This window comes from Prionailurus bengalensis, chromosome C1 (assembly GCF_016509475.1).
Source record: "Prionailurus bengalensis isolate Pbe53 chromosome C1, Fcat_Pben_1.1_paternal_pri, whole genome shotgun sequence".
Lineage (NCBI taxonomy): Eukaryota > Metazoa > Chordata > Mammalia > Carnivora > Felidae > Prionailurus > Prionailurus bengalensis.
In genome coordinates, this window is record NC_057345.1 from 112,675,246 (window position 1) to 112,702,088 (window position 26,843).

A 26,843-nucleotide genomic window follows, 5' to 3' on the forward strand; every position below is an offset into this window, starting at 1 on the left:
TGGCATTTTGCAAGGTGGCTTGCACATAGTAAGTAGGTGGTCATCAAAAGCTTACTGAGAGCAAGCTCCTCTCAGCAGACCACATCGAAATGCAGCAGGCAAATCACCCAGAAGACAGGTTATGGAAGCAGGAGTGTGCTAAACCAACTTAACTGAGCACCTACTAGGTACCAGGTGGTAAAACCATCTCTTGCATCTATCTTTCCACACTGTAGAGAACTTTTTTAAAATGTTCTTTTAAATTTATTTTGAGAGAGAGAGAGAGAAAGAGAGGGAGAGAACGAGCAGGGGAGGGGCAGAGAGAGATGGAGAGACAGAATCCCAACCAAGATCCCGTGAGCTCAATCCCACCACCCTCGGATCATGACCTGAGCTGAAATCAAGAGTGGGACGCTTAACTACCCAGGCGCCCCACAGGGCAGAGAACTTTTTACATACACTAATCCTTCGGCACTAGTGATGTCTGGTGATGGTTTGGCTCGTTCCAGGGTAGAGATCAGAGGAGTCCCCGCCTTGTTCCTCCCTTATGCTGGCAGTCCTTCTGCCCTTGCCCTTGATCTGCCCTTTCTCTAGCTCGTCAGGCTTTGTCAGCCTTGGGGTCTGAAACTTGCTCATTTCTCCACAGTCCAGCTATAATCCCAGGCCTTGAGCTCAGTCTCCATGTCAGGCCTTACCACCTGTATGGTCCCAATTTGGGGATTTGAGTCAGGAAACACACTTTTCCTATCCGGTCTGCTGTGACGAACCGTCCTGGCAGGTGGTCTGAAGGCGCTCATTCTGCCGGCCCCCTCTGGGTGTCCGCCTCCTCCAGGGAAGCCTCTAGTCACTGGGCCAGGGTGCCAGGAGGCCCTGCCTGACCCGCCTGCACAGAGGCCGCTGTGTCTGCCTTGTCTTGGAGGGTCCTTCAGACTCTGTTTGCATCCGTGTGCATCAGAGCCTGGGGCAAAGGGCAGCTAGAAGTCAGCCGGGCCCATGCCACTGCTTGTATGGTCTGTTCCACGCTGGGAATTCAACTGTACCTCCAGCCACTCATGATGCTTCTCTTATTCAAAATCCTGTGTCATGGGACAGACACAAATCATGAGCACCTCTCATTAGCTGAACTCCCCCAAACAACCTGCTTTACATATGAAATATATTTTTTAATTTTTTTTAAATTTTTTTTCAACATTTTTATTTATTTTTGGGACAGAGAGAGACAGAGCATGAACGGGGGAGGGGCAGAGAGAGAGGGAGACACAGAATCGGAAACAGGCTCCAGGCTCTGAGCCATCAGCCCAGAGCCTGACGCGGGGCTCGAACTCACAGACCGCGAGATCGTGACCTGGCTGAAGTCGGACGCTTAACCGACTGCGCCACCCAGGCGCCCCTATATTTTTTAATTTTTAATTTTTTTATTATTAAAGCATTTTTTAATGTTTAGTTTTGAGAGAGGGAGGAGGGGGAGGGGCAGAGAGAGGGAGACACAGAATCCGAAGCAGGCTCCAGGCTCTGAGCTGTCAGCACAGAGCCTGATGCGGGGCTCGAAATCTTGAACCATGAAATCATGAAACCATGAAAACCATGAGCCAAAGTTGGACTCTTAACCAGCTGAACCACCCAGGCACCCCCAAAATATATATTTTTATATTCCATCCCTGCTTTATATATGAAAAGACTGAGGCTCAGAGACATTGTCAGTTGCTGAAGTCAGAACCAGGATTCAAAGCCCAAGGGTCTACTGCTGTCCACCCCTGAAAGCCCCTGGCCCTGTCTCCCAGTGTAGTGTTGAGTCTGGGGATGGGACCCTGGCAGCCAGTGACACAATATGCCCTCCATCTCTGGAGCCTGTGTGCTCCTGGCAGGGCACTGGACACAGCGGCTCTGTGAGGCAGGGGTGACCAGCCCATTTTACAGACAGGACAACTAAGGCCAGAGAGACAATTTGGTGAACATCACAGTCTGCTAACCCAGTCTGCCCTACCCCAACGATGAGAAGTTTAACAGCCTAAAGGAAAAGTAGTTAACTTTTGAAGGTAAAATTGGCTGTCGTCCAGAAGGTGTGTGTATGTGTGTGCGTGCGCGTGTGTGTGTGTGTGTGTGTGTGTGTGTGAGGGGTGGTGGGATGAGTCTCTGATCTCCTTCAAACCAGAGCTCCCAGGAAAGAGGGAGGCTACCTGAGGTTTTGGGGTCAGCCAACCGGCTTTCAACCTGACCACACCACAGTCAACGAAGTACCTTAACACCTTCCCTCTCCTAGGTTGAGCGTCTGATCCAAAAAATGGGAACAGAGAGCGCCTGGGTGGCTCAGTTGGTTGAGTGTCCGACTTTGGCTCAGGTCATGAACTCATGGTTTGTGAGTTCGAGCCCTGTCTCAGGCTCTCTGCTGTCAGCATGGAGCCTGCTTCAGATCCTGTGTCCTCCTGTCTGTCCCTCCCCTGCGCATTCTCTCTCTCTCTCAAAAATAAACAAAACATTAAAGAAATGGGAACCCTTGTGTGCCTCCCGGGGGGTCCTGAGGGGGCTCAAACCACAGAAGTCCTCTGAGTATGTCCAGGAGAGGTGTCCACTCCCGCTGCCATGTCCAAGTCCCCAAGAACTCTCCAGCATCCCCTTCTCCATCGACCCTCCTTGCCAAACCTTTGCCCCCAATTGCTTCCTATCGGGTCCTGTTGCCTGTGGCCACCAGAAGTCTGCTTTGGGGAAGAACGGAAAGAAGCTTCCTGGGTCTCACTGGCCCTGTTTCTGAGCGGTTAGGCCCTGGGGACAGGTCTGAGAGAGCAGCTGGTGAGCGCCAGGGCCCAGACGCACTTTATCAGCCCCAGGCCTGCCAGGCGGGGCACCGGATCTCTTCTCACTGCAGCTGCCTGATAAGAGGCGCAACTCTGCTTTCTTCCCGCCCAGAGTCCTATCTGAGGCAGGCCTGGGTGGAGGCCTCATTCTCCTCCATGCTATGTGAGTGAAGGGGAGAGAAAAAGGCCCCTGGAAGAAATATAATGTGCTCGCACTTAGACGCAGTCAAGTGCAGGTGGAGGGGGACTCAGGATAAGGCACCACAGGCTTCCCCATGCTGGAGTGAGTGGGGACCCTCCTGCACACCAGGTTTCAAGCTCACAGAGACCTGAGTTCAGTACTGGTGTGTGTGCTGCCTTTCAGGTCTCCTGGACGTGTGTGTGTGTGTGTGTGTGTGTGTGTGTGTGTGTATGTGTTGGGGGGAGCAGACAGTGCTTAATCATGAAGCATTTATCCCTTTAAAACTGTAGCACATAAAGTGCATGGTGTCATAAGGACACCACACTGCCTGCCTGCCCATGAGCCTGGCCAGGGAGGAGGTTAGCGGATCAGGTAACACCTGAATCACAGTGCTGGCTGTGCCCTGTGCTATCCGTGCACCCTTGGGACAGACTTTATATCTTTTCCAGGAACACTCAGGATACTAACTTGTATGGGGACCCCGGGCTCCTCTTCTGAGCGGTGTGTAACAGCACTGTCCTTCCCGGTGGGCACGTGGATGGTCCGCCCTGGCACCCTGGCATACAGAGAGCTCGGTAAATGCCAACAGCCTCTCTGGCTCTCCCCGCTCCGCTGTTCCAGGCTGGGTGAGGACAGAGTGAGGTAGGAAATGTGAATGGCTTTGGTGTGTGCCAGCCACCCTGAGTACAGCCCAGGTACAGCCCAGGTGGCCTGACTTCCAACAGGCCCTCGGGTGGAGGAAGTGAGAAGTCAGTCACTCCAGTAGAAACTGATTCGCAGGGGCGCCTGGGTGGCTCAGTCAGTTGAGCATCTGGCTTTGGCTCAGGTCATGACCTCACAGTCTATGAGTTTGAGCCCTGCCTGGGGCTCTGTGCTGACAGCTCAGAGCCTGGAGCCTGATTTGGATTCTGTGTGTCTCTCTCTCTATCCCCCTCCCCCGACTCATGCTCTGTCTCTCTCTGTCTCAGAAATAAATTTAAAAAAAAGAAAAAAAGAAAGAAACTGGATTCTCACACTGGGATCATATTATCTGAGGAGAGGAGGCACACAGGATGAGCTCCTGTGTCCATGTTCAAGTGGCTTTGGTCACTTAACTGAACTGCTGTCTGGACTGCTCATCAGACTCAACAGAAAAGCGTGCAAATATAAAGCAGGTGCAGATAGCCTCTCAACATCTTTCCTGGTCTTATGAACTGGACCTCCGGGGGTGCAGGGAGTTGTATGAATTTGCACCTTGCACATGGGTGTTGGGGGTGTGCTTGGGAGAACCTGAGGTGGTGGAGTCCTGGGCTCTAACCTGAGCGGTCTGAGCCTGAGCTGTCTCTTCAGTTCTCTGATTTCAGGGAGAAGGAGCCTGTATTCTGGGCTGTGCTCTCATTCTGCCAGGAAAGACTGGATGAGGCTGAACAGGGCACAGTGACGTCCTTCCCCAGCAAGGTGGCAGCCTGGACCCCAGGAGCAGCAGGGCAGACCACTCTTGTCCACACCCCTTCAGGGTCGTCTTCTCTACCCCCCTTCCAGGCCAGACCCTCCACCCCAGGGGAGAAGGTTGCTGCTCTGTGCTCTCTGCTGGGTGGCTGCCCCCAGGGCTTCTGTGGACCCAGAGATGCAGGTGTGGGGCTGATCCACATCCTTCTGCTCTGAGCTGCTCCTCCGGGGTCCTAGTGCCCTGGGAACTGCAGGTGCATGGGGCCTGCCCCCCGCTGCCACCCCGCACTCACACTCAGTCCCTGTAGGGCCCAGCACAGTCCAGCAGAAAAACCTTCAGACCCAGCAGACGCAACTAGCAATTTCAGAGAGGCTTCTGGAAACTGGCCTGGGTGTGCGAGTGCCTAGGCACTCCACTAAGGCACCTCTCAGGATGGCTGAGGACAAATGCGGCTCTTGGTACAGTCCCTCCTGTCTCCCACTTTCTTGTATTTCAGGCACCCCTTAGAAGTTCCCTACCTCCTTCTTCCCTCCTGCTCACTCTCACCACTTGCCAGGGCTCGCCCAGGGCCTTGGTCCTTAGTCTTTTGCTGGAGCATTAGCTGAGGTGCTCAATGGCTCCTCTCCTAGGGTCTGGAGCATTCTATGAGGAGGTTTGCAGGCCCCAAGACTCAGGAGGATGGTGGGCTTCCAGCTGCTACAAATGGTGCTGACAGATGGTCCCACTGTCTCTCTCCCACCTCACCTGTCTGACTTCATCTCCTTCTGACCACTTCCTGCCCTCCTCTCCCTCTACCCAGTCACACTGTCTCCTAGCTATTCCTTGATCAGACCAGGCCTCCTCCTACCTCAGGGCCTTTGCACTTGCTGTGCTCTCTGCCTATTATGTCCTCTCTCAGATATTTCCGTTTGACTCACTGGCTTTCCTTTAGGTCTTTCTCAAACATCATCTTTCCCAGTGAAGACTTCTCTGGCCATGGTCTTTAAAATGGTACCTTCCTCATCCCTTGGTCTTCCTTACCTCCCTTCTTGGCTTGGTTGTCCTCTCTAGCACTCAGCACTATCTGATGTACTGGGCATTATCCCCATGTGTCTGGTGTCTTCCTGTCCAACCCCAATAGAATATGAACTCCCTTTTGGGATTACTGCTGGTTTGTTCACTGTCATTTCCCCAGAACCTCAAGCAGGGCCTGGCACACAGTTGGTCCTCACTACATGGTCATGGAATGTGACTCCTGGCCTACTAGCTAACTAGTGTAGGTGGCACAGGAGAAGATGGGTGTAGACTCAGGGATCCACCATTTTATAACTGGTCAAATGTGGACACGCTTCTGAGCATCCAGCTCCAAATCTGAAAAGAGGGGTGACAGGATAACCCCACAAGGGGGTAGGAGGTTTCAGTAAGGTCAGGAGGCAATGTACTTGGCCCAACTCCTGCCAAATTGAGAGGTGTCCCTCTCCCTTGCTTGGGCCCTGGGTGAGAAGCACTGTTTTCTGAACTTAGGAGGTGAGCTGGCTGGCCCTCCTTCGCTGTAGGTCCAGGAGGCCCTGTCTGATATTTTGCCTTTCCTCCCACCCCTGTCAAGGTAAGGTGAGGATTTTATGCAGGGTAGCAGCAGAGCTCTGAGTTCCTGTACTGACAGATAGGTGATTGGAGGACAAGAGAAAGTAAAGACTATAACAAAGGCCCTCTCCTTGGTGGCCTGGGCATTGGCAGATCAAGTGATGGGAACCAAGGCACTTTGTGTGTCCCCAGCCTGGCCCATTTGAGCCTTCCTGGCTGATGTCTGGTCCCTGACCTTCAGCACTGGTCTTTCTTCCATGGCTTCTTGTCATGGGGGTGGTGTCTCCAGAAAGAGGGGCAATGGGGCCCAGGTGGGCTCTAGGCTTGGAAGTTGAGCCATTAGAGATTTTCCTGTTAGTTTAAGTCAGGAGTCAGCAAACTTTTTTTGATAAAGGGCCAGGTAGTCATCAGTTCAGGCTTTGAGGGCCATATGGTCTCTGTTACAACAAAGCAGCTATGGATACTATATCAATGAATGGGTGCAGCTGTGTTCCAATAAAACTTTAATTATAAAAGCAGGTGGCAGGCTGGATTTGTGCCATGGGCCTTAATTTGCAGACCCTTGGTTTAAAGTCTGTGTCACTAAGTCTCTCTCTTTCCACTCAGGCTAATATTTATCAAGAATTTGTCCCTTGGCCTGGGCCTTTACCCACATCTTCTCATTTAAGGTGCCCGCAGGGAGGAAGCTATCGAGTGACCCAGATGCACCTTGAACCCAGGTCTGTCACACCTGAGGCATGAAATTTAACCTGTGCAATGCTCAGCTGTTTGAATGCAGGCACTCTGTCCACTGCCATGGCTGCTTCCACAGATTGCAGAGTTTGGTGGCACCTGGGACTCATTGCATCCTGGACATCCCATCAAGTTGTGAGGACATAAGCATCAGGGACACGGAAGCCAAAGGGGGCGAGATGACTATCCCAAAGTCATCCTCACTGCTTAGTGGTGGAGCCGACAGTAGCTGACAAGGTGTCATGGGTGGGGTGGGGTCCTGCCTCTGAGTTAAACCTTGCATGGGGTTGAAGCCATCATTGCTGGTGAGGGCAGTGGCCTGGGCCTCTCTGATTTGGCCCTGTGTACCTTCTCTGGTCAACTGCACTGATTGTCCCAGCCCTGTCACATAGGGACTCTCCAGGGAGTCCTGAGCCCCCAGGGTGTTGGGTCCCAGAAGAGGAGAAATGGCCACAGCCTGGCTACATTCTAAGGGCTGGGTTGAGGGAGGCCAGAGGAGGCCCGGGCAGTGGCCTGCTGCAGTCCGAGCATCCCTGAGTAGGGGGTTGTCGGCTCAGAAAGAGACATCATGAACTGAGCGGAGGAGAATGCTGCCAAGCACTCATTCCCCCTTGGGGAGGGCCCTCTCAGGAGCTCAAAGGAAAACCATGAGGGACCCCGGTGGGGGTGGGGGTGGGCAGGAGGCAGGGCAGTGAGAGGTCAGCCTTTTATCTGCCTAGACAGTCAGCCTTCTGTTTCCACAGCCCCTGGACAAGGAGGGCAAGATAAAGCCAGGAACTCAGATAATTGTGCCTCCAAGGCAGTGGAATCTCGGAGTTGGCTTGCCCCAGAAGCACCACCCTGGAAACAAAAGGAAGAACAGGGAAAATAGGCGAGACCAAAGCCTCAGGAAACAAATGGCCCAGAAGGGATCAAGAATGGGAAACACAGCCTCAGAGCTCTGAAATTTGAAGGAAAACTGCGGATTCCTCCCCCTTTGACTGCCCTGTCCTCCAAGACATATTTTGACTTTTCCCAGAGTTGTTTGCTTTTTCAGTGAGTGACAAACGTCACTTCACTCAAATGAGTTGTTTAAAAATAGCACATTCTGAAAGGTCTTTTCGGAAGCTCCATGATTCTTAAACAGGAGATGACCTGGGGTAATTACCAGAGACCCACATGCAGAAATGTAATTAAAAAATCCTTTGGAACCAACTTTCTTTGCCTCCTCCTATGAAAGAAAACTTTGTTCTCCTTGCAAACTCCCCATTTTCTGCACCCACCAATGGTGGCAGTGCACATAGGTTAAAAGACAGCCCAGGGGTCCACCCCTCGCGTTCAAATCACAGCCCTACCACTCACGGCAATGTCTTGTGTCCTGAAGATGGGGGTGTCACCCACAGCACCCACCTCACAGTGATGGTGAGGGTGATGGCTACTGGTGAGTATGACCAGTGAACATTTTCTCAGCTCTTCTGACAGGTCAGATCATCCCTGCACATCATGGGACCGCATACATTTGCACCAGTTTTCCTTTTACACCCTTGCAATGTATCTTTCCCGAAGTCATTCCCCAAAGTTAGAACATTCTCAAGAATCAATGTTGATCATTGACAACTTGTTTTTTCAAGCACAAAATCTTAACCCGAGATAAAACTCTATCTGGTTAAGTAGAAATTCATCATAATTTAATATTACCTACAAATATTAGCTAATATTAGGTCATAATTTACATTTGAGGGCTATATTACTTTAAGTTACTCTTTAAATATCTCGATATCTATTTAGCTATTTCAGTGAATAATCACAAGATATAGGCAATTTGGTTTGCAACCTGAATTTATGTGATAAGAAATTTCCCCCTAGGAGGATGGGTCGCTTTTTATTCCTATTATGATGTGTGTCTGGCTGCCCCAACAAACCCAACAATGCTTTGAGGGCAGGGATATTGTCTTATACTTTATCTGTTTCCTCCTTAATCCCTAGGACAGATGACAAGATGCGTGTTTCTTTTGAAGAACCAGGAATGTATATGGTGGTTGGTAAAAATTTGTGCATAAATCGCTTTCATGATGGACTCTTCCATCCAATTTCCCTTCCCACTTTTCAGGTTTTCTTCATGGAATCTGAGCATAGTGGTCCTGAAGTTGGTAAGAACTGTCCTCATGGAATTCATTGGTAAAGTGATTGACAGCTAGGCATCCATTACAATCTGGCCATAGGCAAACCTTTAACCACAGTGAGAGCATTTTCTGGCTTTATGTGATGGAAGCATCCACGATGGAAAGATCCTCTGAGATCCAAGCTCCCAGGTATCATCACTGACAACCAACAGTGACTGGACATCAGTGAACCATTCTGGCTTTGGCACCAGGCAGGAGGAATTTGCAGACTGGGTTTCACAAAGCCCTCGGTGTCCAGTGATAACTTGAGAGTGAACCATTACAAGGGGCCCCTGGAGTGTGGTCACTCACTTCTTCTCCTCAACAGACATCAAATAAACTTTTATCTCTTTTGTATTTCTAGACTTTATCTGATACTTTATTTTGGGGGAATGTCCTTTCTGCTGAAAATAACTGCAATGGAGATTTATAGTTGTGACACCATTGTGTGTGTGTGTGTGTGTGTGTGTGTGTGTGTGTGTGTGTTTGGAGTGGAGACCCCAGGTGAGAAGCTACTTCTTTTGGAATTTCAGGGATACATGGCCTTTATTCCAGAGGGGACTTGCACAGTTGCATGAACCTGAAGGGTGTTCTGAATTCCTTTGCCCTCTGATGTTCCTGGGTCTTGCTTCCCCAGTGAGGCTGAAGACCCTTTGAAGACAGGGTCCCCTGTGTCTCCTGTGTGGCCCCTTGCACGGTGGTGCTCATTGGATCAGAATCAAAGTGCATCAGATTGGATTATGGTGATCTGAAGATTGTCCTCTGGACTGGATTCACCAGAAGGCTCATGGTTTGTGTCACTGGCTACCCAAGGGATCCCTGAAGACATGATCCAGATCATGTGATAGACTGGGGGTGAAGAGGGTGTGTGTAAGGATCAAATCTGGAAACCAGCCCTAAATTTAACTACTGGTACATGTATGGGCTGCATAGATAACCCACCAGAGAGAAGGCTGTCTTTATTAATGGACTTACTAATAGACTGTTGCCTTTGTTAATAGACTTGGGATGGGTTCAATGGGGAGAGGCAATGCTGAGTCCAAATCCCAAATAACCAAAACAACCTTGCTGCCTTCTTCAGACCTGTGTGTCCCTGTCTGCCACAATGGGGGGTGGGTGGTGGTAAAGGGGATCTGACCTGGACATCACACTGACCTCAAAAGAGATCACAGACAGAACAGACTGCTGATAGTCAGATGTACTGCAGGGATACCAGACCAAGGCAGAGAAATGGGATGCTGTCTGAAAACTAGTGGAAGAGGAAATAGTTTCAAAAGCATGCTCAAGGCCAAAGATGCTTGTAGACAGCACTTCTCACATTTGTCTCCAGCTATCTCTGTGAGGTCATAGGACCCATAGACTAAACGCCTGTCCACGCTGCCCCAGGCCAAACTAGAACCCAAAAGAGCTCCTCCCCACCTTGAACCTGGGGGTGACACCAGTCTGTTGCTGATGACTGCAAGGAAGTGGTAAGGACTGTGTGTGTGTGTGTGTATGTGTGTGCACCTGTTTATGCACGTGTGTACGTGAGTGTGCGTGTGTGTGTGTGCTTGTGCATGTGTGTACATGTGGATATACAAGAGAATGTAGGGTCAGTGTCAAAGTGTCTCCCTTTCGGTGACCCTACAGTCCTTGCATCCTATCCCTCCCTTCAGAACCTGATGAATGAGTTTCTGTGGCACAAACAACACACCCCCAGAAGATTCAGCCTGCGTCACAGCCTTGTTCCATCTACTACCCCTGGCTGTGGGAACTCTTAAAAGTCACTCGACTTCTCCGAAGTTTACTTTGTTTCCTCACAGAGAGGGAGAACAGTCTCTCTTGAATGAAGAAGGGGAACAGATTTGAAAGTGCCTGGCAAAGTACTGCACAATGCAGGAAAGGTCCTGCGGCTGCTAGTATCTTAACAGCATCTTAACAGAAGACAAAGCTGCCAGCCCAGGGGTGGTTCTGTGGTGGAGGCATCCCAGGAATTGGTGAGGAATTGGTGGGGGCTTCATTCTCTCCCAGTGCCCTTGCGGTGAACCTGAGAGGCAGCTGCCCACCGCTTCCCTGGGGGAAAGCGAGACCTGTGTGTGGGCTGGCCTTGGCTGGCAAGGCACTCACAGCCACAGCCCGGCCCTTGTGTGCCACTGCGGGCATTTCATTAGCAGCTGCTGGGCTGGCAGGTGTGGGCCGGCAGTGGAGGTTAGAGCTGAGCACAAGTGGCCTGGGGTGGGTGGATAAAAAAAAAAAAAGGCCTTTTTTTTCTGATAGTGACCTCGGAGTTGCATAGAGCTGAGCAGAAGGGCACGGGGTCACAGGCAGCCCCCCTCCTGCCCTGGCAGGGAGCCAGATGCAAGAGGCAGAGGGAGACACACCGAGCTCAAGGCTGGACAGTGCCTGTGGTGCATGGCGAGGGCCTGGGGACACGACTTTTTAAAACTCAGTTTCTGTATTCCTAAACTGGAACAAACAACATCTACGTGTGTGCAACGCCTTCAGGATGAAACAAGGTACCCTGTATATCGTCGCTGGGTCTGGAGGGGAACAGAGACAGCATGGAGCAAGTGCTCTCCACCCCCCCCCGCCCTCCCCCCCCCACCCCCCCCGCCAGCCCCTTTGTGCCTGTGTGAAGACCCACATTGTCTGGGGTGATCCATGCAGCCCCAGCAGGCTCTTCGCGGCCCCCAGCTCCTCACTGGGGCCCCCAGGCCGTCTTTATCTTTGCCCAGATCTCTCTCTGAAACTGCCTTCCAGCTGTCACCTGCCTGCCGCACAGGCATCTCCAAGTCACCTCCGCTCTAGAGACAGTCATCCTACACCTTTCCTCTTGGTCATATACATAGTTCTCCAGCGAACGTGATTGTTTCTGTTATAGTGAAACAGGGCAAAGAAAACTTATTCTTTTCAAAACTTTTTAAAGTGGAGAACAACCTAATTTCATGGCTTAAATAGCCAAGAGAGTAAGAGAAAGAGAGATGAGGGTGGGTGGGAAAGAGAGACAGAGAGAGAGAGACCTAGGTTCCCTCAAGCATTTACTTTTGATTCTAAATCTCCTGAAGGCTGGGGTACAGGGCAGGCCCAGAAGCAGCCACTACCGCTGCGCAGCCCCCAGGGTTCTGCTGGGTTAGGCAGGACCGCCAGGGGAAAAACATGTGAGGATTCGAGGCAGGACAGCTGCGCAGAGGGGTCACAGTGCTGGGAGCAGGGCAGAGTCCGGCGGGGAGAACGGCAGTGCAGGGAGCAGTAGGCCGGCACCCGGTCCCATGGCCTCAGCTGTGCTGAGCCAGGCAGGGCTGCAGGGTGACCGTTTTGGACCTCGGTGCTTTATGTTTATGGGTCCCTTCTCCCCCAAAATACCAAAAGCTGTATTTTACAGTGGCATAGGTATAAAGACAAATGTAATGTTTAGTCTCAAAAGTTCATTTTTTCCTTTTCTTTTTAAAATTTCTTAAATGTTTACTTATTTATTTTGAGAGAGAGAGAGAGAGAGAGAGAGAGAGAGCAAGTAGGGGAGGGGAAGAGAGAAAGGGAGACAGAATCCCAAGCAGGCTCAGCACTGTCAGCCCAGAGCCTGATGCAGGGTTCAAACTCATGAACTGGGAGATCATGCACCATCAGAGCCAAAATCAAGAGTCAGATGCTTAACTGACTGAACCACCCAGGCACCCCTTTCTTCCTTTTCATTGTAAAAGAAATGTAAATTTTTGTGGATCTCTAAAAGCACCCTGGGTTCTAAGCACTTGCCTGCTATGTGGGTTGGTCCTGGCTGAGCCTTCCTAGAAAAACTCCCTGAACATGAGCCTGAATCCACCGTATGTGAGCCTGAGAGTGAGGGGTTGGCTGTGGCTCTCTCTGCAAGCCACGTTGGTTGCCTCTTAGGTTTCAGTGCCATCATATGCAAGATGGAGATAAAAATACCTCCCTTAGTTAAGGTGGCTACAAGGCAAAATGAGATAGCATACGGGAAGTGAAGTCTACTTTCTGTCCTTTGAGTCAGGGAGACCATCACCATAAGAGGACGGTGAGTCAGGATAATTTAGAATTTGTAACAAGAGGAAAAAAAAAAAAGAGATTGTGAAATTAAAAAAAAAAAAGATCACTCAGGATTGTCAGCCATAGCTGAAATTAATTCACTAAAATGAGAATTTTGGTAGAAGTGGAAGGATGGCAATTCAAATGACAAGCCAGTCTCAGAGGAAGCAAGGCTCAGGTCCCCTGCAGGAGTTCAGGGGTGGGCTGTAGGCTGGACAAGGGGAGCCCTCCCAGGAGAGAGGGGAGCCCGGGCATTAAGGAGCACCTGGCGGAGTCCTGGCTGTGAACCCACACAAATGGCAGCACTGAAGAAAAAGAGAAGGGAGCCAGGAGAGAAGGCACTGAGAGGTGGTGGGTGAGATGGGTAGGGGGGTAACACAGGTTAGGGTGCGTAAGGAGTGCAGGGCTGGGACAAGCTGGTGGGCTCAACCAAGAGGAGCCACTTTAAGGGGTGGGGGTGGGGAGGTGACTACGGGGACCCACTGCACTCTGTGTACATCAGGCTTGGCTTGCATTGGCTAGACCTTTTCATTCATTCATTCATTCATTCATTCATTCATTCATTCAGTGTTTTTAGGAGTCTACTCTTCCCCATGGAGAACAGGACAGCTGAGCCCCTACTGTTCAGGGGCTGGTGTTCAGATGAGGCTAATGGAACAAGGAGGGTCCACCAGGCACCATGTAAGGAAACCCATTGCTGAGGCCACAGCTGGTGTTGAGGTCACAGTGGCCTGCACACCCTCTCTGGGCTACCTTCCCCCTACTGCACCCCCTCTGATGCACTCACAGCTCAGGAGGGAGCGGATTGCCAGAGCTATTGGAGAGGTCCTCGACCAGGCCCTACAGACCTGGGCAGACTCTGCCATCTTGGCCTCAGGTACTATTTTCAACAGCAATTGGGCAAACATGGACAGAGACTGAAGAACGTGGAGGGAGCGGGGCAGGGGGAGTGAGCCAGCATTCATTTACAACACACTCAAGCACTCAGTAAGTGGCAGTGATTAACAAGCACCAGGTGCTACTGGAGGAATTTTATCTAGGCTAATGCATTTAATCCTCAGAACAAACGCCTGAGGTAGAAATTATTATTATCCCCATTTAGTGGCTCAAGACTGGCTATAGAATTTGTGGGGCCCAGTGCGAATTGAAAACAGGAGCCCCTTTACAAAAGCGAAGAATTTCAAGGAAGTGACTGCAGAGCATTGAGAGTGTGGGGCCCTCTGAGGGTGGGGGTCCTGTGAGACTGTATAGGACAAAGCCAGCACTGTCCTTGAGGAAGAACTGGGACGCAGGGAGCCCAGCGACACGTTCAAGGCCACAGGCAGGTCAGAACGGGTTCGGATTCAAACCTCTGACCTCTTCAGTCTGACCTCTTCATCACCAGCAAATTGGTACAAAGTGAATTTAGTTAAACGGTTTTCAAAAGCTCAGAAGGGGGACCTGAACGCGAAGCCTCCGCTCGCTGAAGGTGGCGTGCAAGGTTCTGGCGTCTGGTGAGCCTCTCAGGAGCAAGTACCATGTCATAGCCAGTGGGCCATGCTGCCTGGTGAATGCAGAAATCACAGACTGGGGCCCAACACAAAAGGCAGGCAGGCATTAGCAAACCGTAATGTCCTTCACTCTTAGACTCTGGTGAGAATATATGTGCCCACGGCTAAAACGCAAAGCTTCTCCATTCCAGGAGAAAATTTTTCCAAGGGGGAGAAATGGCAGGGCTCGGCCTGGGGTCAGCTGGGCGGCTGTATGCTTGTGCCCCTCTTAAAAACATGCCTTGTGTGCAGGTGAAGGGGACACGGGCTCTGCAAGTGACAGGGTCAGGTTCCAACATCCCTGCCACGTCTGGTTCTGAGGCTTGCTCTGTCTCTTCAATTTGTATTATTTTCCTTTTAGTGGGTCTTGTAATTTTGTTGACAGTCAGGCATGATGTATTGGGTAGAAGGAACCGCAGTGACAGCGTGGTGGGGTGGGGCAGAGGAAGTGGCCCACGGTTCCGTGAGTAGGAGCCTGTGTCTCTGGACCGTGAACTTCACAAGTGTTTCTCATTCTTTTTTCACCCTTCAGGTGGGACAGGATGGGTGCGGTGGGCTGGTGTTGGTTATGTCCCTTCCTCCAGGTCAGATAGGTTCTAATGATACCTCTGGGGGGTTAGCTGACCTTTGAACAATGTAGGGGGTGAGAGGTGCTGACCCTGCACACAGGTGAAAATCCATATGTAACTTTTGACTCCCCCCAAAACTTAGCTGTTCACCAGAGGCCTTACCAATAACCTCAACAGTCCATTGACACAGATTTTGTTATGTTATATGGCTTATGTAGTGTTTCCTCACAACAAAGTAAGTTAGAGCAAGGAAAAGGTTATTAAGAGAATCATAAATAGGAGAAAATGCATTTACAGCGTGTACTGTATTTATCGAAAAAAATCCACGTAACAGTGGTCCCACGCAGTTCAAAGCCCTGGTGTTCAAGAGTCAGCGGTAGCTTCTGCTGAGGGAGGCCTTGTTAACAACAGGTGCTCTGGTCGATATCAAAATGTGAACCTTTCCCTTCCCTGGCTGGAAGCTTGAGGGAAGTTTCCTCTCTTTCCTGTGGGAACCAGGTCGCGCTCTGGGAGGTAATTGTGGGGGCTCCCTCTGACCGGGTCCCCCTGGAGTTTCTACTTCTCAGAGTGGTCCACACTGAGCCTCCAGCAACCGCCCAGTGTCAGAGTTACCAACAAGAGGGGTAAAGATGCCCGGCCAGGAGGAAGGGCTCAGACCGCTGTGCTGGGCAGCTGGGCCACTGTGGCTAGGGCCACAGGGGCTGTGTGTGCAGTGGTGACAACCTCGCAGGCTCTCTGAGGGAGTCATGCAAAGAGCCTGCCACGCCCGCCTGACCTGTGATGGAATCCAGTGTCCTGGGCTCGGCGCCTGCTGGCACAAGAGGAAAACCGCTCTTGTCAGCATCTGCCATTGGCTACACTTTTGCACGCTATTTGTTCTGGAAGAATGTGCAAGAGTGAAAATGCATACTAACTAAAGGCAGGAGCCAGCACTGCCTCGGAAGTTCAGATGATAGAGAGATGTGGAGAAAACCCTAGGCAAGGTGTTGGGGTGTTGGGGGAGAACAGGAGGTGAGAATCAGTGCAGGAGTGAGAAAGAGCCAGGCGGTGAGTGCCAGGGCCCAGCAGCCCTGTTCTTAGAGTTTGTTTCGTTTTGACTTTCTGTCCATTTGAACTTATTAGTCACTGACCTCCATGTATATGCCAAGTGCTGGACTAGGAGCTATTGAGTGAATGATTTTTTTTTTAAATGTTTATTCATTTTTGAGAGAGACAGAACATGAGTGGGGGAGGGGCAGAGAGAGAGGGAGACAGAGAATCAGAAGCAGGCTCCAGGCTCAGAGCCGTCAGCACAGAGCCCCACACGGGGCTTGAACTCACAGAAGGTGAGATCATAACCTGAGCCAAAGTCTGTCACATAACTGATTGAGCCACCCAGGAGCCCCTATGATTTTTAAAAGGCAATTTCAGCATGTGGAATGGATGCAGATCTGGGAGCATTCACCTCTCTGGACCAGGCCTCAAGGAGGGAGTGGGTAAGGTCATGGAGCCCCTTAGGAGGTCAGAATTTCCAGGAAACAGACAGATCCAGGAATTTGGGGGGTGGCTACAATGTCCCCAGGGCCACGGTGGGTGGTCTTCTAGTGTTCAGGGAAGGCCCAGGGAGGTTGGGGGTCATAAACTTGGCTTTATGGGATGAACAGGAGTGAGGCAGGCAGGCTGTGTGTGTGTATGTGGATATGAATGTGCGTGTGCACGGGCATGGGTACCTGTGTGGTGGGGATACCCAGAGAGCCCTGGAAATGAAGCTACAGAGGCAGGGCAGTCTGGGCATCAGGAGAGTCCACAGGAAAAGGCTCCAGGGGACAGCCTCAGCAGGCTGTGGAAGGCAGGGTGAAGGGCAGCGGCTGGCCTGGTGTGGGTCGGGCCCAACTGCAGAACAGGGAACTACAGTAGGCAGTGGTAGACTGAGGTCATAGACTGTGGTCAGAACACAGGCTCGGCCGAGGAACTGTGGCCTGGTTGGCAGGTTCTCAGCGCCCGTGCCACATGCAGTTCCTCTGTGTGCAAAGCTACAGTAGTGACTTCCCAGCCACAGCCCCCACAGTGCCCTGCCTGCACACACCCCTCAGGCTGGCCCCTGCTGGCTCTCGGGTCTGAAAGCCTGTGTCCATAGCCTGGCTGAGCCCTCCTCAGTGCCTGGGAGGCCTGGGATACATTGTCCCCCAAGCCTGCAGTGTTTCATCTGCAAAACAGGTAAGAAAATGCCCATGAGATCAGGCTATGGAAAGGTGACCCACACAAGGCCCTACCACAAGGCTCAGCACGTGGGTACTGATATCCTTGTTATGTTATCAGAAGCCAAAACAGCAACTGTCTGTAAAGGAGACTTTGGAGATTACCAGCACTCGCAGGTCAGGTCTACTGTGATAAATTCTGTTCACAACAGCAGCCACAGTCACCACCATTCGTGGGCATGATGCCAAACCCTTATTCTCTCGTTCATCACGTGACCCCTGCGAAGCCACTGTTATTATTCCCATTCACAGATGAGAAAACTGAGGCTCTGCTATACTGTGTACCTCCTCAAAGCCCACAGGTATTGGAGGTGGGATCAAATCCAGTATGGAGATATGAAAACATGCAGAACCTCACTTAGAATTACAGAGGCACGTTCAAAAATGGCAACCTGTTTCACTTACTAGATTGGCTAAGAGGTAAACCACACAGGGTGAATGGGGGGGGGGATAATGACTTTCATGGGCTACTGGTGGGTATTAGAAATTCATGTGACTTTTTAGAGGGCATTTTTTTTTTTAGTATCTACAACATTTTGAATGTTCACACTCTTTGTCCCAGAAATCAAATTTGTGTGTGAGGGCATTTGCTCGAAATTTATACAAACACATGTATTTGTACCTATTCGTGTAAATACATAAGGCCTGCTTACAAGGTTTGTCATGGCTGCACTGTGTCTGTTTTTTTTTAATCAAATAAAGACTGTCTATAACCTAAATGCCCATTGGTGTAGGGACTGGTTAAATAAAATAACCAATTTATTTATATATTCATACAATGCCCTGAGAAGAATGAGTTAGTCTATATTTGACGATGAAGTACAATCTTCAACATATATTCTTATGAGAAAAAAGCAAGATGAAGGAGAATATATAAAGTGAGTTTTATTTTGTAAAACAGAAAGTAGCTGTGTATACACATAACACTTTAGAAGGATTCCCATAAATTGATAAATTGCTCTGGAGGTGGGATGGTATCTTTCTCTTTCCTATTATTTACTCTTGATTTATTGTTCAAATTTGTTCTTAGCTTGAGCTTACTGGGCTCACTGTGGCCACACAGTCTCTGGAAGGTGTTTTGGTTGGGGCTGCAGAAGGCCATTTGATATATGAATATCTGCCATGCAAAGAGAGAAACTGATCTGGGGTGCCAACCTCCCTGCACTGCCTCTTCCTCCTCGTTATCGATGGGCTCACGTGTTTCCATTGCAAACACAGAATGCCTCTTACCCCACACCCCTCTGTTGCCCAAATACCCAGGAATAATTGCCCAACCCTAGACACCCTTGGAAAGGTCCAGCTGCTGATTGTGCCAATGCCTTGTGACTCCTCCCGCCATGGATATATCTGGAGCCGTTGGGCAATGTCTGAGATGGAATTTCACTTGGCACTTAATGCAACCCTTTTCGCTTCTGCCGGAGGCAGTGAATTCTGAATAAAGTCCACAAACCTGACCATCTCCTCACTGAGCAATCACCCCTTCCATCCAAGGGCAAGGCAATGGATTTCTGCACATGACTCCTACGCAGTAACTGTGGCACTCTGGCTTATGGGAGTTGGCTGAGACCAGAGGGTAAGGGACAGGCCTGGCGGAGCCCAAGCGGTCCTCTCCTAACCTCTGGTTCTGAGAAGCAGTGATGTAAACTGACACAGGATATAGACACATCCTGCCTGAGTTAGCAGCAAGAGAGAGGGCCCCACAGTTCTCTCACAGCAAAGAGCCTGCCATAAATGGAGTCCTAAGGGTAATCTAGAATGGCATGCAAGTGATGGCTGCATCCCTCTGAGCTCCAGAAGGGAAGTGTTTGCAGCCATTGGTCTTGGTCTGAAACTTGAAGCCTAGTGAACTGCTTAAGGGAGGGGGCGGGGCAGGCTCCTGGGGAGGGAGCCAGCCTCTCCAGAAGGGGGAGTGGCAGCCTGCCTGCACTTCCTCAGTGGCTTTGCCCTTCACCCCTGGCCCCAACACACACACACACACACACACACACACACACACACACGTGTCTGACTCTCACACTCACGTGTGTTTACACACGAAAACAGGAGCCAACATGAGCTCCCAGATCCAGTCTCCTGTAAAATGAAAAATGAAGATGACTGACATTTATGGGGCCCTTAGCAGTCCATCTCCATGCTGGGACCTTTACACAGAGCTTCCTTCCCAGGACCCAAAGAAGAATATCCTATGTTCCCATTTCACTGATGATGAGGACGGTGCTGGAGCTAAGACAGAGGCTGGCTTGCCTCAGGCCCCTGGCTAATCAGTGGCACGCCTGATGCCAATGCAGGCGGAGGGGCCCTCCCCCCAGGACTCCTGTCCCCACGCACCCCCAAACAAGCATGCCAGTGGCCACACACACACAGGCACATAGTGCACAACCACAAACCTAGCCACAGTAGACTATGCTCCAGTTCCGCTGGTGAGGCCACAGAACCACCTGGATGTTAAAAACTTGTAAAGGAGCTGGTGTCCCCAGTACCCCTATTATCACGTTAATTATTTAACAGGATGACTCAGAATGTCTCCCCTCTGACAGTTTCTAATGAGCAGACCTGGGCAGAGTTGGGGATAAGAGGGATAAACGTTCGCTTTTTTAAGAAGAAAATTTTAAGTTTTTGTTGTTGTTTATGTTGTTACTGCAAAAGCCCATTGGCAGAGGAGGGGTGGGGGAGGCCAGGCCAGGTCCCCCAACACCCTTACAGAGAAGCTCGGGGTATCCGATTTCTCTTTCCCGTCAGCAGGAAAGCATGTGCCTTCTTAACAAGAAAGAGGAATTACAACGCTCTGGGGGTCAAGGCCAGAGATGCCCCCGCCGCGTGCACGTCCCTCCCGCCGCCCCAGAGAGGAGTCAGGGCACCAGCTGAGTTTCCTGAAGTTTACTCGGAATCCGCCCCCACGTCTCGGGGCGGCCGAGCCACAAGGCGGGCGTTGTCCCCTCCCTCCGCGCAGGGGTTCCTTACTTCCCGGCCTGGGGCAAGTTTCCGAGGCGGATACGCGCTGCCACCGCACAGAGGCGCGAACGGAGCGGCAGGACCCGGGGGCTTGGGGCGCAACCCCGCGGGGCGGCGGCGGGCACTCACCTTGGTCGGGCGGCAACGTGCTGTTGAGACTGCTCATCGCCAGCGGGTGCGGGGCGCGGGTCGGGCCAGGGGCACGGAGAAGCCGAGCGGTGGCGAGGGGCGCGCGGGCCTGCTTCTGACCCTCAGCAGCCGGGAGGAAGCGGCACCTGTGTCACGGTCTCCGGCGGCCCGAGGGGAGGGGCTCCGGCCCCAGATAGGCAGACTGCATTTATTTTTTTTTCTGCAGACTTGGCTGGTGGGGTTTCCACCCTTTTTTTTTTTTTTTAAACACACACACACCCGCCCACGTCTGAACTCTTCTCTGTTCCAACTTTCCTGCGCAAGAATCACATTTTCTGTGTTTCTGTTTCCATCTGCAGCTATCAGACTCAGAGGTTGTGGTGGAGAATTCCCCTGGGTGAGGACTGAAAAACTCCCAGATGTGACAGGATGGCCTACAGGGCACTGTTAGGGCCAGTGACCAAATAGGGACAGACCTGTGTTTGAATCTTGGCAGGCTGCTTGGCCGCTGGATGGCTGCGTGGCCACTCAGGGCTGAGGGGCACCGTTGGCCTGGGAAGTCCCTGCCTGGCTGGCCCTCCTCAAGGGCGCTGTCCCCATCCGTGGGCTGATGTTTGGAAAAGATTCTTAGAAAAAGGGATTGCTTGGACAAAGGTCGTATGATTTATTTGGATCACTTTTGTCTGAGGCTTCCAGACATAGTTGAGTTTGTAAAGAATTCACTTTACTTGGACAGTTAAAAACTTTGAGATGGATTTTGACACTCTGGTTAGTTAAATGGAGTCTGCCTACCTCATGGAGAAGGAATGCTATGTTATATGCAAAATTTGATCTCTCCCCTCTCCCCACCAGGGAGAAGGGCAAGGGAGTTTGAGACCATGTCAGCCTGGTTTTAAATCTCAGATCCAAGACACATCCTGTCCTCATGTCTGATGGCCCTTCCTGTGGGGCTTTTCATGTTGTTTACTTGATGGTCCTCCAATGCACCAGCTGTGACACCTTCTCCCCTTCTCCCAGGTAAGGATGCTCTGCTGCAGTCCCGGGGCACCATTTCAGATGTCTGCACGATGTATATGCCCTTGGGAGTACCAACCAGGTTGAACACAATGTAACGCTGCCCCCTGGAGGTGTGCAGAGCAGACTCCTTGCCCAGCTCTATGTGGGCTGGACCAACTCCAGGCATTATTATGAGGACGGCCTGTTTGACACAGTGGGCAAATGTTCATAATTCTCATTAGTTAGATGATGAAGAAACTCACACTGCTTGTAAATCCTTAGTGAGACTCCCATGCTACATATACATGTTGATGTGAAGGGAACTATTCAACGGAATGCTTTGGGCCAGGTGTGGAAACTTTGGAGTCTCCATTTCTTCGCCTAGAAAATGCAGACAGGAGCACTTGCATTTCAAAGTTGCAGAAGCAATGTCTATAAATAACAGTGGGACAGAAAAGGGATTTACTAGAAACTAGCAACAATTTAGCATATAAGTCCTTGTTAGATGATAGAATCCCCTGTATTCAGAGTTCATAATTTAAAGAACTTCAATGATCTGAAATGCAGCTGGGGAGCCCAAAGGAGGCCAAAAAAGCCACTAGGTAACCAAAGAACAAGTCCCCAGGTCATTGCATCTCACTTGTGAGAACACCTGTGGGGAGACTTTTAGACCCTCACTGACAGCCAGCTGGCCTTTAGATATAATCATAAGACATTTGCTTATGTCATTTCCCAAAGTAGGACAGGTTAAAAGCACCAAAATGGGGCACCTGGGGGGCTCAGTTGGTTATGTGTCTGACTTTGGCTCAGGTCATGATCTCCCCTTCTGTGAGTGCGAGCCCCGCATCAGGCTCTGTGCTGACAGCTCAGAGCCTGGAGCCTGCTTTGGATTCTGTGTCTCCCACTCTCTCTTCCCCTCCCCCACTCATGCTCTGTCTCTCTCACTCTCAAAAGCGAATAAATGTTAAAAAAAAATTTAAAGCACCAAAATGTAACAAGAATCCCTTACAGAGAGGAAGCCAAAAAACTAAAGAAAGGTAGCTCCACAAACTCTAAGTTCGGATACAAAAACAGAGTAGCATTTATTATACAACAAAAGCTTCTTGGATCCAGCCATAAGTGGAGGATGTGACTGCACCATGGACCGTCAAGGAACCGAGGCTTTGGGACTCCATCTGGGTTTGAGTCCTCATTGCCTTCTATGTGGCTGACCTTCAACATTTTACTCAAATCCTCTGAGCCTCAGTTTTCTCATCTGTTAAACTGGAACAATCTGCAAAGTGAGGTCACTGTGACTGATGCATTAGATAATAATGTAATAATACAATATCTTACTCAACAAATAAAGACATTAAGTGTAAGTTATCGAAGACATTGGTCCTGTCCCCTGATGGACACACTTTATAGTAAGGACTTCAGGCCATTCTGAAAAGAAGATAAATAGTGTTTAATAGTGAGTAGTCATTTAGCTAGCAGAGAAACATTTGATATAGTTTAGAAGGTTTAATCCTAAAAGTGTCTAATTTTAAAGAAACAAGGAGTATTTTAAGAAGGTAAAATCATAACATGAAAAATTAGATTCTATGGTAAGGGTCTGATACTAAGTCACAGAAATGCAGTGTATCTTGATGTGTTGGGTGCTTATTAATGGAGTAGCAAGAACTCAGCTATATCTTATAACAATAAAACAGTTATCTAATTCACATAAGCACCATCGAAGAGAATATTGCCAACGGCCCATTTGGAAGTGAGAAAATTGAGGTTGGCAGCAGTGACAAGAACTTGTTTGACGGAGTGCAGCCAGGATTGGGACTCAGCTCTGGCAGCCTCTGTAATGTGTGCAGGATGTGGCTGGGATACCCTGCTGAGCTCACCACAGACAGAGAGGGTGTGATGGGGCCCCAGAGGGGAACTTTCACTTCCTTCCCAGAACTACATAGGGTGGGAGTTGTGCATGTGAGGGGGATTCCTGCCTGACTTATCCCCACCCAAACACACCCAAATACACGCATACACACGCACACACACACACACGCATACACACATGCACACACACATACACACATGCACACACACACATACACACACACACCCAAACACACACATACATGCACACACACGTACACCCAAATGCACACACACACATGCACACACACCCATAGTGCTGGTTTCCTCTTGGAGGGGACCTACTGCAGTCCTTGTCTGTGAGCTCTTACAGGTAGAGGCAGGCAGATTTTACTTGGGTCCTTTAAAATTTCTAATTAAAATTTTTGCCCTGTATCAAACTAATAGATGTTCTTTGTTTAAAACAAAATGTAATGGAGAGGTTAAAAAAAAAAAAACTCTAACAATTGCTCATAATGTCTAGCACATTAAGTGCTAATCTCTTTTACACATTTGTGGGCATTTGCTTTATATTACTGAGATTTTACTGAATGTGTGATTTTAAGTGCTGTGTTTTCACTACCAAACATTATGCCATGACCATTTTCCCATATACAAGTATAAAAGCTCTTTGATTTAATTACTAAGTTGTTTCCTTTTCTTTGCTGGGATAAACCATATGAACATAAATACCTACTTTTCATATATTTCTCCTTAGCTTGTATTCCACCAAGTGGAATGGCTGGATCAAAGGCTAGGACTATGTTTTAGGGTTTTGATACATTCATGAGTTGTGGCTGTGACAATTTACCTTCTCCCCAGCCAAGCGTTCCTCTCAGAGCCTCTTGACAGAATCAAGCATTAGATTTTAAATCATTGATAATTCTGTGGACGGGAAATATGTAATTATTCTACTTTGCATTTTCTTGATTACTAGTGAGGCTGAATATACTGTCATGCTTATTTGCAAAGTGCATGTTCTTTTGGCTGAATGTTTTGTTCATGCTGTTTCTCATCCAGAAAGGTGTTTTATGTTTTTTTTATTGATTTCCTTGAACTCTTTATACACAAAAGACAACAACGTCTTTTCATGTGTATTGCGAACATTTTCTCCTTGGGCCCTTTTCTGGTTCTTTCTCATTAGCACAGAAACATAGCTTGACTTATCTGATTGGCAAGTTGGCAGCTTTTAAGAAAACCACACTGTGGCTCTGCATATTTTAAGAGGCGTGGAGAGAAGAAGCAGGGGGAGCTCTGAGTAATGAGGAACATGGGCTGGGAGTTGGGAGGGTGGGGTCCAGAGGAACACAGAGACATCAATGGCAGCAGACGCTGCAGCCTTGGCCAAGAGCCTCTCCCTTTTCCCCTCAGGACACACATCTTTCTGAGAAGAATCCATGAGTGAGGATATTTGAAGGCTGAGGGAAAGAAGGTCTAAGGGTGTCTGCTATGATTGAGCCGCTAGGCCCTCTTCTGTCTAGACTTTACTAAAGGCTGGCTCTGGCCATGCCAGGCAGAGCAAAGGGTGTCCAAGGTCAGTGAGGCTGTGGGACTCATGCTAGACCCAGAGCTGCAGCCTAGGCCCCTAGCTTATAGCAGCACCTCATCTGGGAGTAGATAGGTCGTAAGCATCCAGAATGGTCTGACCCTGGTAACTTTCTAACAGTATCTTTAAGAGAGGAAGAGTAGCACAGAAACCCAGCAGGAACACTGGGTGGGCTGGGGTAGTTGGAAGTGACCATAAGCAAAATCTTATGCATTGGTGACAGCTCTGAGAGTCCACCTAGTACAGACTAGGACTGAGACACATGAAGAAGCTTCAGACTGGTGGTGGGGGAAGAAAAGAAGAGGAAGAAAGAAAGGAAGAAAGGAAGAAAAAAAAGGAAGAAAGAAAGGAAGAAAGGAGACAGCGAAGGAAGGAGGGAGGGAAGGAAGGAGGGAGGGAAGAAAGAAGGAAAGAAAGAAAGAAAGAAAGAAAGAAAGAAAGAAAGAAAGAAAGAAAGAAAGAAAAAACACATAGAGAAATGTCAGGATGGGGTTGGTTTGAATCTCAGGCAGGGAAGAATCAGTGAAAAGGACACAGCCAGCACATAAGTCAGCCTGGGTGGTTCTAACACTTAAGCAAGTGTGATTTTTCCAGAAAAACACATCCTAGCAGACATAGGAATATACAGATAGTAACAATTTCCTGAGGACCTAGAATGTGCCAGGCCTGGTGCTGTGTTGGGCCCTCCCATGTGAGGTTACTGATATGTCACAGTATCCTTACAGGGTAGGTGGCATTTTGTTTCTGACTTTTTTTTCTTCCTTTCCCTTTTCTTCCTTTTACAGAAAAGGAAACTGAGGACCAGAGAGGAGAGGTAACTACTCATGCTCACACAGCTACTCAGTGACAGCTAGAATTGGACAAGGACTGTCCAACCCTAAAGCTCTGGTCTCCTTGGCACCCCTCCTGTATCCCTGTATCCAGTGTCCCTGGTGGACCCCAGTGCCCCTGGAGGACCCCACTGTCACTGGAGGATCCAAGTGTCCCTGGTGGATCCCAATGTCCCTGGAGAATCCAAGTGTCCCTGGAAGATCTAAGTGTCCCTGGTGGACCCCAGTGCCCCTGGAGGACCCCACTGTCGCTGGAGGATCCAAGTGTCCCTGGTGGATCCCAATGTCCCTGGAGGATCCAAATGTCTCTGGAGAATCCAAGTGTCCCTGGAGGATCCAAGTGTCCCTGGAGGATCCAAGTGCCCCGGTGGACTCCCTGGTGTTACTGCCCAGCTTGATGGCACTCTTCATGCTGGCAACCCTGAGACACAAGGGAAGGAGGCAAGGAGTTGCTAAATGAGTCTCCAACAGTTCCCACCAGCACATAAAGAAATTATTATCTCCCAGGAGGTAGAATGAATTACTAACTTTCAGAGAGTCCTGTTTGGGTCACAGCCCTCTCCCTTTGTGAGTAAGTTGTTGGTGTGAACCTGAACTAAAAAATTGTACTCTAGCTGCTTCCAGCTGAGGTCTGGGGCCCACGAAGAGAGGAGGCAGTTTCCTCCTTAGAGTTTTTGCTGTGGCTTTTATTCCCTTTGGCCCAAGAATACAGAGGGATTTGGGGTATGTAGCTGTGACTAAGAAGGGGCAACCAGAATGGTAATTACATTTGCCAAACTTTTGCTACAAGCTCTGCATATTTTATCTCATGTAATACCCCAAACAATCTCATGAGCAAAGAAAGAACAGGGTTTTGGAATGTGGCAGATATGGCTTCTCATTCTTGGCTCACCATGTGTGACTTTGCTCAGTGACTTTGCCTCCAAAATTTCTCACGTGCAAAAGGGGGTTAATGACCCCCTACATCCGATGTGCTCTGAAGGGGTCGGTGCAGATTCCCCCCAAAAGCTCACACATTTACCAAGATGTAAATGTATGTACAGTGTTGTAGCACTGTAGAAAAAAAATTAAAATAAATCATGTGTAATACATAGAGAGACATAGTATGCCATGAACACAACTAGGTATAACTCTGTCTACTGTCCAGGCCACAGGGACACAGGTGACTGTATACCTATTTCTCTCATCTTAAGTCCCTTCAAGTGTAAGGCTCGAGACAACAGAATTAGTGTATTTTGTACTCTTTTTACAGCACATGACAATTACATTATAGGAATAGTAAAGAAAGAAGCTCATAAAGTGAAGGGGCTCTAAGGGGATCCTTCAGTGTGTATGAG

General features: G+C 49.7%; 1 protein-coding gene across 1 annotated transcript in view; it reads right to left on the bottom strand.

Annotated features, from left to right (window-relative positions):
- Positions 1-20,662, bottom strand: part of GYPC (glycophorin C (Gerbich blood group)) — a 42,723-nt gene extending 22,061 nt beyond the window's left edge. Inside the window, exon 1 of the mRNA XM_043576516.1 lies at positions 20,251-20,662. Coding sequence (XP_043432451.1) covers positions 20,251-20,287 — 37 coding nt within the window. The 5' untranslated portion in view covers positions 20,288-20,662. The remainder of the gene's footprint in view (positions 1-20,250) is intronic.
- Positions 20,663-26,843: the final 6,181 nt, after the last annotated feature.